This window comes from Herpailurus yagouaroundi, unplaced genomic scaffold (genome assembly GCF_014898765.1).
Source record: "Herpailurus yagouaroundi ecotype Mexico unplaced genomic scaffold, PumYag 184, whole genome shotgun sequence".
Lineage (NCBI taxonomy): Eukaryota > Metazoa > Chordata > Mammalia > Carnivora > Felidae > Herpailurus > Herpailurus yagouaroundi.
The window spans coordinates 466,405-478,085 of NW_024412415.1; the positions used below are offsets into that span (position 1 = coordinate 466,405).

Genomic DNA, 11,681 nt, shown 5'->3' on the forward strand with positions numbered 1-11,681 from the left:
GTTTTTGCTCAAAGGCCTCTTAGTTGTATCTCTGGTTATCGTACGTCTCTCTATTTTGCGTGTCAATAGATTGGCAGAGCAAAATGCTGACTTTTTTCTTAGATCAGAACCATACCGAGAAGCAGACAGTCTTTATAGTTCCATTCTTTACCTTCTTTACTAGAAACATTGTTGACATTGACCTAACTCACAGAATTTTACCTGGAGGTTGGGACTTGCAAGGTTGAGTAATTTGGTCGTTTTTAAAACCTTTTTTAGTCTGAATTCTTACATGAAGTTCAAGTTGTAAAGCAGATAAAATGAAACTGATTCTATTGCCACTTCCCTCACCTTTCCACAAGGACCTCGTAAAAGGACCTTCACTAAGTATAGTTTAAAATTGCCATTTAGTCCAATGAAAGTTACTGCAGTCTATTTTCCAAACTACCCTTAAATTACGGCAGCATAAACTCTCAGGGTCTTTGCGATGAGCTATCCCATAGTCTAGCCCTTCTATGGACTGTCGGCAAATGGTAATTTCCTTTCTGTGTCTCCTCTTTTTAGCTAACTCTCCAAAACAAAATAACATAGGTGAGAAAGATAAGATACAAGGACTTGGAGAAAGAAAGATAAGGACTGGGGATGAGTGAAGAGGCCTGGCAGAAGTGTCACTGAGTAGCTGTTTTGAGGATGGGGGTACCACTTTTTCTGTTATCAGATTCCTCTGTCTCCTCTTCCCATAAACTGATCACAAGGAAGGACAAGAAAAGAAGCTGTAGATAATTCTCTTGTTAGAGAAACATCTGAATTTGATTATGGTCTAAATCACTTTTTCCCCATTCATACTGGCTAGAGAGAATTGTGGAGCTCAAATACTGTGAACATTGTTCTGGGCTCAATAGGTAATGTAGATATACGTGCCATATATTGCATTTATTGTTTTATTTTTCACGTATGATCACACTCTAATGCATATTTTTATGTAATACACAACGACAAACTTATTAGTTTACTTGTATACTAGTTATATAGTATATATATATATATGTTTTTTTAATTTAATTTATAGCTGAAATTTGGCTTCTTGAAATACTACATAAAATTATTATTATTGAAAAAATTTAATGTTTTTATTTTGTTTTTGAGAGAGAGACAGAGCATGAGCAGGGGAGGAGCAGAGAGAGAGGGAGACACAGAATCTGAAGCAGGTTCCAGGCTGTGAGCTGTCAGCACAGAGCCTGACGCGGGGCTCAAACTCACGGACTGTAAGATTGTGATCTGAGCCAAAGTTGGACGCTTAACTGACTGAGCCACCCAGGCGCCCCCTACATAAAAATTATTTTTGCTAGCACACTTCTCTAATACCAAAAACTGTCAGTGAACTCTTCAATTATGATTTATACATTTTTCTGTTGTTAAGAATATTTAAAGTGGTGAAGCATCAGCTGTTTCACAAAATGAGTATAGAAGATAAAAAAAATGACCTTAATAGGGTCATAAATATAAAAGTTGGCAATTAGACTATTAAGTAATGATCTATTTTAAAGCTTGGTAACATTTAAAAATTTTAAAGTTAAGGTGAATTAATATAATTTTCCAATTTTATACATTGTAACATTTTTGGTTGAATATATTTGACATTATTACCTAATTATTGAAATCAGTTCCCAGTGACTTTCTGTTCAAGAGTTTCCTTAAATTTTCTCTTGTATATCTTTCTACCCTGTTGCCTTTTAGGATATAATTACATTTTGTGAGAAACATAGGAAGTAGTTGAAAAATGTGTGATTGACTGTGTTCAACCTCCTTATTAGGGAAGCCATTTCCACATCCCTTACTCCAGCAGAAAGTAAAATAAGGACCTTCAAAAGTTAGGTTTCTGGGGCGCCTGGGTGGCCCAGTTGCTTAAGTGCTGACTTCGGCTCAGGTCATGATCTTGCAGTTAGTGAGTTCAAGCCCCACATCAGGCTCTGTACTGACAGCTCAGAGCCTGGATCCTGCTTCGGATTCTGTGTCTCCCTCTCTTTGCTCCCTCCCCACTCATGGTCTGTCTCTCTCTGTCTCTCAAAGATAAATAAACATTATTATTATTATTTTTTACAAAAAGAATCTTAAGTATAAAAGGCTTTCCATAGGCTCTTGTTTAGTTGTTAAGTGTTACTAGTAACTTCCCAAGTTTTATTGGCTTATCCGAGGGCTCTTCATGATAAAGATAATCTTTAAATACTCTCTTGGCCAATGGTCGCCCTTTTGAAAGAAAAGGTAAGAGGATATTTAAAAAAACAGCGTTGCCCAAACATACTGTTCAGTCCAGTTAAATTAAGCAGATTGTAATTTAATGTAAATTATAGTTGTAAATTAAATAGCAGTATAGCTGCGGTGAGTAAACCTTTTATTGACTCCGTTGTGCATATGGTAACTTTTATCTCGTTCTTCTATCCATCATCGAAAGTGGGGTATTGATGCCTCTACCTATTATTGTTCAACAATTCCCCTCGTTAATTCAGTCAGTGTTTGCTGCATGTATGGTGAGCAGAGAGCCTGATACAGGGCATGAACCCACGAACTGTGAGATCATGACTTGAGCCGAAGTCAGACGCTCACCCGACTGAGCCACCCAGATGCCCCTATAATTTTACCTTTTAAAGAATGAGAGAAGAAAGAAGAAGCATAAGCATGTATTGATAACTTTTGTTATATTACCTTCTTATTTCCTATTGCTAGTTTTGTACATTTGTTTCTGATATTCGAGTTCCTGTACAAAGTCCTGTCCTTACTGCAATACAGTTTTGTCCCACCCACCTCCTTTGTGCTATTATTGGCAAATATTTTGTTGGGCCTATAACATATGGAAACATAATTAAGCACATATTGTTTTAAATTGTTTTTTTTTTTTTTTAATTTTTTTTTCAACGTTTATTTATTTTGGGGACAGAGAGAGACAGAGCATGAACGGGGGAGGGGCAGAGAGAGAAGGAGACACAGAATCAGAAACAGGCTCCAGGCTCTGAGCCATCAGCCCAGAGCCTGACGCGGGGCTCGAACTCCCGGACCGCGAGATCGTGACCTGGCTGAAGTCGGACGCCTAACCGACTGCGCCACCCAGGCGCCCCTGTTTTAAATTGTTTTTAAAGTCAGTTATGGGAGGAGAGGCTGTATTAGATACGGTTTGTAAATATTTTCTCCTATTCCGTAAGTTCCCTTCTCATTTTTCAATTAAGCTTTTAATTTTAATTCCAGTATAGTTAACATACAGTGTTATATTAGTTTCAGGTGTACAATACGATGATTCAATAATTTTATACATCGCTCAGTGCTCATCATGAGAAGTGTACTCTTTAATCCCCATCACCTATTTCCCCCATCCCTCATCCATGTCACCTCTGGTAACCATCAGTTTGTTCTCTATGGCTAGGCATGTGTTTATTGGTTTGTCTCTCTATCTTATTTTTTTCCTCTGCTCATTTTTTTGTTTCCTAAATTCCACATATGAGTGAAATTATATGGTATTTGTTTTTCTCTGACTGGCTTATTTCACTTAGCATAATACTTTCTAGCTCCATCCACGTCATTGCAAATGGCAAGATTTCATTCCTTTTTATGGCTGAGTAATATTCCATCATCTGTGTCTATATCTATCTGTATCTACAGCTATGTCTATTTTACTTATATTTATATTTAGATATAGGTATACACACATACACATACACCACATATTTATGTATTTCTCTATTGATGGACACTTGGGCTGCTTCCATAATTTGGCTATTGTAAATAATGCTGCAATAAACATAGAGGTGCATGTATCCCTTTGAATTAATATTTGTGTATTTTTTGGGTAAATATCCAGAAGTGTGATTGTTGGATTGTAGGGTAGTTCTATTTTAAATTTTTTTGCCATGTTTTCTAGAGTTGCTGCACCAGTTTGCATTTCCACCAGTAGTGCATGAGGGCTCCTTTTTCTCCACATCCGCACCAACACTTGTTGTTTCTTGTATTGTTGATTCTAGCCATTCTGACAGGTGTGAGGTGATATCTCATTGTAGTTTTGATTTGCATTTGCCTGTTGATAAATGATGTTGATGCCTTTTCATTCTCTTGATGGTCTCCTTTGCTGTACAGAGGCTTTTTAGTTTGATGTATTCTCACTGGTTTACTTTTGTTCTATTGCCTTTGCTTTGGTGTCTAATCCAAAAAATTGCCTAGACTGATGTCAAGGAGCTTACCACCTATATTTTTCTTCTAGAAGTTTTATGGTTTCAGGTCTTACACTCAAGTATTTAATCCACTTTTTTTTTTTTTTTGAACAGCAGCAGGCCAAAGTTTATTAGAATTTATTAGAATTAGAAAGGAAGAATAGTAGGAAAGCTCTCTTTACAGAGAGGGGACACTTGAAAGTGAATGCCCCCTCAAGTATTGAATCCATTTTGAGTTGACTTTTGTGTAAGGATAAGAAAGTGGTCTAGTTTCATTCTTTTGCATGCAGCTGTCCAGTTTTCCCAGCACCATTTATTGAAGAGACTGTCCTTTCCCCATGGTGTACTGTTTGTCATAAATGACCATATATGTATGGGTTTATTTCAGGGCTCTCTATTCTGTTTCATTGATCTATGTGTCTGTTTTTATGCCATTACCATACTGTTTTTATTACTATAGCTTTGTAATACAGTTTGATACCAGGAAGCATGATGCCTCCAGCTTTGTTGTTCTTTCTTAAGATTGCTTTGGCTATTCAAGGTCCTTTGTGGTTCCATACAAATTTTCAGATTGTTTGTTTTATTTCTGTGGAAAATGTCATTGGAGTTTTGATAGGGATTGCACTGAATCTGTAGATTGCTTTTGGTAGTATGGATATTTTTAACAATAGTCTTTTAATCTGTGATATAGCGTATCTTTCCATTTGTGTCTTCTTTAATCTTTTTCATCAGGATCTTATATTTCAGTATACAAAATTAGCTTACTAATTTTGTAGTGATGTTGTTAACATAATAATGATGGCTTTATAGTTTTCACATCGCTTTCATCAGTATTTTCCTGTTTGTTCTGTTTCTTCTGTCTTGCAATTTTGCATATTTTGGCCCAGATCGTTGCAAAATGAACCAAACATAAAATCTATGGGAGTTTTGAAGATACACCTTTCTCTAAGTTACATCAGATGTCTTCTAAGCTTTATTACTCTTTACTACCCTCTTGTGATGGAGGCTAATGACACCTCTTCTCATCTCTGCAGTTGGGTCGGGGGTAATGAGATCATTATTCAGTGATTCTTGTAAGTTGGGGATTGGTGAGTCATTTAGCTGTTGGAGGCCCCAGCCTATTATACACACGTCGTAAATACTAAATGATGGTGAGGGCAGGGCCGTTCATTTTTCCTAGGTCCCCTGCCTCCCATTTCAGGGCTTATGTCACTGTTAGTAGTTCCTCAGGTGTTTCAGATCATCATCCTCTTTAGCATCAAGCTAATTACTCTGCCCAGGCTTACATTTTTGCCATGTGTTAGGGCGATGTTCACAAGTTTTGTGCTAACTGGATAAGTCTTTCTGAACTCTGTGTACCCAGTGGACCAACAAAGGAAAATTGGATTTTCCCAGATTAAACCCTGCTAGTATTTTCAGCTCTAGTTCAGTCCTCCCCAGTTCTCATCAGTTATGAAGCTGTTTTCTTTAGAACCTTCCTGGTATTTATTATCTAAACAGGAGATCTTACTCAAGCACATACCTTGAATCTGCTACCATCTTTTAATTCTGAGAATCTCTCAGGAATGGCAGGAAACCTGGAGGTTTCAGGGCATCTTTGCAATCCCTAGATTATGATGTAGTTTGCCATCTCTGTGTGCCATCAAGGAGGCTTCTGATGATATTTGAGGGCTGTGAGTAATCTTGAAAGGTCAATACTCTATCCTTTCATGAAAGCTTACTAAATTTGATCCAGGTGAGAATTACTGACTAGCGTTAAATCTGTTTGGGGAATTAGAAATTTGTAGCGGACAAAATAATACCACGCAGTCGAGTTCCTAGATGCAAGGGGGGAAACCTATGTGTACAGCGGGTGGATCAGACTTCGTCCAAACTCGTTGGGTAATCTTAGCATTACTTATGTTGGGTCAGACATTTATCACCTGTCCTTTCATGTGGTGTAACATAAGGTTCAGAGCACCATCTATGCTGTATTTTAACTAAAAAATATTTAACTTGACCGCATTGGGCATTCAGAATTTTAGAGCTTTTTTTTTTTTTTAATCCATTATTTCCATAAACCATACCGGAAGGAAGCAGCCAAACAAAGGATGGGTCCTTCTGCACCCTACGTGTACTGGTCTCTTCAATAAATCAATGTCTTAAAGATAGAGATGGAACTAGAATCAAAGGGATTTAAGGGACAGTGAGATACAGGGCATGATCTCGACGAGGATACCAGCTTGGACAAAACCAGCTCTAAAGCAAATTTTTGGAGTCAGACAAATTTGGAAATAGTCTGGATGTTATATGAAATGATATTTACTGAGATGGAGGGATGCATAATTTTGATGAAAAAATTCTTGTTACAAAAAAATGTATATATAAATAGTGCATATATTTCTAGATGTCTTTCTAAGGTGTTAATAGTGGAACTCCTACTCTCCAGTGATAGGAATGTGGGTTTTTTATTTATCTCTTTGCTTGTCTCTCTTCTTACTTTTCTGCAGTGCACATGCCTCATTTTTGTGTTAACAAAAGCTATCTACAACCTATCTACAGATAGTTTGTTATAATATATTTCACAAGGTTTTTCTTGATGAGGATTTTATAATCTTTGGGATGCTTCTTTGAACCATGACTTTAGATTCTACATGCATCTTTCTTGTTTAAAGTTGATTTTTTATTATAATAGGACAATTTCAAAAAGTAGATAGGATTATATAATTATCAATTGTGCCCAGTTTATTTCCTCTGTACCCACCATTCCTCTCCACCCATTATTATTATTATTATTGTTATTATTTTTAAAACGTTTATCCATTTTTGAGAGACAGAGAGAGACAGATCATGAGCAGGGAAGGGGCAGAGAGAGAGGGAGACACAGAATTGAAGCAGTGTCCAGGCTCCAAGCCATCAGCACAGAGCCCGACGTGAGTCTCAAACTCACAAACCATGAGATCATGACCTGAGCCAAAGTCGGATGCTCAACCGACTGAGCCACCCAGGCGCCCCTCCACCCATTATTTTGAAGGAAATCCCACATTCTTGAATTTTCATCTATAAATAGTCAATATTTTTTCCTAAAAAATAAGAACATTAAAAAAAAACATGGTCTGGTATCACCGCAAACAATAAATACATGAAATAATTGTATTCCTTCAATATAATCAAGTATCCAGTCATTCACATTTCTCTGTCTCATAAGTGATATTTATCTGTAGTTATATTGTTAGAATGTGACTTCAAATAAGCTCCTGGGAGCCTGCCTAGCTCAATTGGTTAAGTATCTGACTCTGGATTTCAGCTCAGGTCATGATCTCACAGTTTGTGGGTTCGAACCCTGCATCAGACTCTGCACTGACAGTGTGGAGCCTGCTTGGGATTCTCTGTCTCTCTGTCTCTCAAAATAAGTAAATTCACTTAAAGAATAGTAAGAGTTTCGTCTCCTTAAAAAAATAAGTTTCTGACATTACAAATGGTTATGTGTCTATTAAGCTCTTTCAATCTGTAGATATCTCCCTCCTCCCCCAGCATTTTTTCCCTTGCAAATTATTTGTTGAAGAAACTAGGCCCTTCATCTTTTATAATTCCTCACCTTCTGCATTTTTCTGCATGCTCTTTTTTTTTTTTTTAAATATTCAAGACTGGAAGTTGTACTCTTGAATGCAGCTGAGCAGAGTTCCCATTTAAAACTTACAAAACTTGGGGCGCCTGGGTGGCGCAGTCGGTTAAGCGTCCCACTTCGGCCAGGTCACGATCTTGCGGTCCGTGAGTTCGAGCCCTGCGTCAGGCTCTGGGCTGATGGCTCGGAGCCTGGAGCCTGATTCCGATTCTGTGTCTCCCTCTCTCTCTGCCCCTCCCCCGTTCATGCTCTGTCTCTCTCTGTCCCAAAAATAAATAAACGTTGAAAAAAAAAATTTAAAACTTACAAAACTTATTTATTGTGTTTGTAAAATCTGTAAGTGGAAATGGTTGATTTCTATCCTAAAGTCCTCTAAGTTCAAGACTCATATAGCCTTGGGGTGCCTGGGTGGCTCAGTCCGTTGAGCATCTGGCTCTTGATTTCAGTTCAGGTCGTTTCATGGTTTGTGAGTTCGAGCCACTCATTGGGCTCTGTGCTGACAGTGTGGAACCTGCTTGGGACTCTCCCCCTCTCTCTCTGCCCTCCTAAAATAAATCCCCCTCTCAAAATAAATAAAAATAAGCCAAAAAAAAAAAAAAAAAAGACCCGTATAGCCTTGATTGTTTCAATAAGATGAAACAACTAATGGGAAAGGATACACTGGGGTAGCAGGCATTAGCCCTATCAGTTACACAAATTTTTAGACAGGAACTTGCCAGATTTCCTTTGCAAAGTGAAATGAAAAATTTACCCTGAAAATGAATTCAGGACCATGGTACATTGGGGTCCTTTTGAAATATAATTTTGTATCCTCAGCTTGATCTGTAAAATGCTCTTTGTCATGATACTTGTATACTATTTTTTGTTTTGTTTTACTTTACTGCTAAGGCTGCTATGGTTGAAATTTCCACTGCCTGTGTATTGATTTGTTTGTAATGATTGCAGGTTGAAGATGACAGTGATGCAGAGACCTTTGGAGAAGAGAATGAGGAACAGGGAAATTATTCTAAAAGAAAGATAGTCTCTAACTGGGATCGATACCAAGATATTGAAAAAGAGGTCAATAATGAAAGTGGAGAATCACAACGGGGGACGGACTTCAGTGTCCTCCTCAGCTCTGCAGGTATGAATTCTGTTGCTTGCCTATGGTTTAGTGCTCTGAAAGTTGCATAGACCTCTTATTTATGTTCCCTTTAAAGCTGCATGAAAAAAATTTTTTTTAATGTTTATTTTTGAGAGAGACAGAGACAGAACGCGAATGGGTCAGGGGCAGAGAGAGAGGGAGACACAGAATCTGAAGCAGGCTCCAGGCTCTGAGCTGTCAGCACAGAGCCCGACGCGGGGCTCGAACTCACGAACTGTGAGATCATGACCTGAGCAGAAGTTGGATGCTCAACTGACTGAGCCGCCCAGGCGCCCCATAAAGCTGCATTTTAGTAACTAGCAATTCATCCTTTTGTCCTTTGGGTTTTAAATTCAAGTAAAGGACAGTGTGTCTAATGGTTTGCAAGGGAAAAAGATGTTTCATTAAGGGGAAGCCAGGGATTCCATGTACTGATGAGGAAGGACTTAAGGCCTGGTTGAAATGGATAAAAGGCTTTACAGAAATGAAAATGCTGAACCGTGCCCCTCTAAGTTGGCTAGTCTGAAAACAGAAGTGTTTTCTTTGATATCAGAGGAATCAATGATTATGTTTATACAAAGCTTTAGCAAGCTTCTAGAGTATGTGTTCTTTTCCCTTTTATAGCCAGGAATATGCATATTCGTGGATATGCACATATTAGAGTCCTGTGTACCTGAACACGAAACCTTTTCTGTTTTGTTTTTGGACAGTCTTCTCTATCAATAAGGTGAAATGCTCATTCCTTCTATGCCCTGCTGTTGTTTTAAGATTGACTATACCCTGAACGATGTGCAGCAGTGTGAAGGTGGAGTAGGAGAGTAGTTACAGAGAGTGATGGAACAGAGCTGGCTGGGGAGATGGCTGCTCTCTCCTAGAGTGTGGCGTAAGAATCGGAAGGACGAAAGGAGAATGGAGTAGCGGTTTTCAGGGGTTTGGGATGGGAGGGTGGGAAGTGGATGTGGTTATAAAATGGCAACGTGAAGGTTCTTGATAGTGCTGGTACGATCTTTTGTCTTGTGGTAGTAGGTAGACAAACCTACACAAATGATAACATTGTCTAGAACTTAATACACATGCACATGAGTGACTACAAATAAAACTGAGGAAACCTGAAGAGGATTGGTGCTTATATCAATGTCAGTATGTCCGTATTTCCGGTTGTGATATTATAATACAGTTTCGCAAACTGTTATCATTGGGGGAAACTGGGCCAAGTACATGGGAGATCTCTGTGTGTTTCCTTAAAAAAAATTTTTTTTTAAATGTATTCATTTTTGAGAGACAGAGAGAGATAGAGCATGAGTGGGAAAGGGGCAGAGAGAGAGGGAGACACAGAATCTGAAGCAGGCTCCAGGCTCCCAGCTGGCAGCACAGAGCCCAACGTGGGGCTCGAACTCACGAGTTGCAAGATCATGACCCGAGCTGAAGTCGGACGCTCAACTGACTGAGCCACCCAGGCGCCCCTCTCTGTATTATTTCTTAAATTTGTATGTGAGTCTACAATGACCTCGACAACAACAAACAGCATAATATTGCCAGGTTAAAAAAATATAAAGAATTGAGAAGCAGAGAAATAAAATGAAAATAATATTTTCAGACAATTTGCTTTGAATTCCCTCTTGCCTCCAACTTTTACGTTGCTGTTGAGTTCCACCTTTCTTTTTTCTCATCTTGCCTATATTTTTGAATGCCCATACCAGACTAAGAATCATAAAGTGATGAATTCTCTTTGAGCTTAATAGAATAAACCTCTTGAGTAGAAAAAAATTACACGTGGAGAGAGTAGGGTGAGTGTGGGTCAGCAGAGCGAGGTTCAGACTGGTGTCCTTCTGTTGTACGCTCCCCACAGTGTCACCCTCTCAGGAGAGGTTTGCTGACGGCATCCAACTCATTGACCGTTTAGGGGCCAGTGACTCCTCTTTTGCCAGTCAGATGAGTACTGCCCTCTTGTCACCTGCATTTTGGCCGCTTTCAGGTTCATAAGCACCTTTCTTCAAGGTGAGAGAAAGGTAGAAGGTGGGCTGCTTAGTTTTAATTTGTGTTAGCTGTTCTGCTAAAGGACGGGGGCGGGGGGGGCGGAAATGGAAGCAGTGCAGTGTGGATTACCTGGTTTTAATTGAATTAAAAGTGTACTCGGTTACTAGGACAGTATCTGGCAAGTGAAAGATACTGCCTGAATGTCGGAAGGCGATTCACAGTTCTAGTCTAACCCGGCAGCTATGCCCAGGGGCTTATGATTTTGACTGTTTATGTTAGCATTTTATTTATAACTTAAAGCCTGGCATGATTTGGCTCTCCTATGTATTTTTCTTGTAGTCTGTCTTTGCTTACTGATTTCTTTTCAAGTAGCTTGTTTATGTGTGATTGGTTTCTCGGGAGATCACAATTGTCCCATCTTCTGACATGTGCTTCTAGCTTTTCCCCACTGTGCTGCTGATGTATCATTTTCTTTTCACCATGTCATATGCCTGAGAAGAGCTGCCATGCTTTCTTCATTGTAGGAGTAGGGCTATATTAGTTTACTTTTGAGAGATGGAGTACATTCTGTGATCATAATATATATATATTTATAACATATATTATATATAATATAATATTATAATTATTTATAATATAATATATTATTTATAATATATGTTATAAATATATAATATATATTTATATACATATTTAGTATATATAAAAATATAAATTATATACTAAATATATATATATACTAAATATATATATAGTAAATATATATATAGTAAATATATATATATAAAAAATATATATAGTA

The 11,681-nt window shown here is 38.2% G+C and overlaps 2 protein-coding genes across 2 annotated transcripts in view; one reads left to right on the forward strand and one right to left on the reverse strand.

Moving 5' to 3' along the window:
- The window catches only part of CHRM5 (cholinergic receptor muscarinic 5), a 100,263-nt gene that overhangs the window by 58,089 nt on the left and 30,493 nt on the right, over positions 1–11,681 (reverse strand). The window lies entirely within an intron of this gene.
- The window catches only part of AVEN (apoptosis and caspase activation inhibitor), a 169,243-nt gene that overhangs the window by 7,623 nt on the left and 149,939 nt on the right, over positions 1–11,681 (forward strand). Inside the window, exon 2 of the mRNA XM_040492207.1 lies at positions 8,725–8,902. Within this exon, the coding sequence (XP_040348141.1) occupies positions 8,725–8,902 (178 nt within the window). The remainder of the gene's footprint in view (positions 1–8,724; positions 8,903–11,681) is intronic.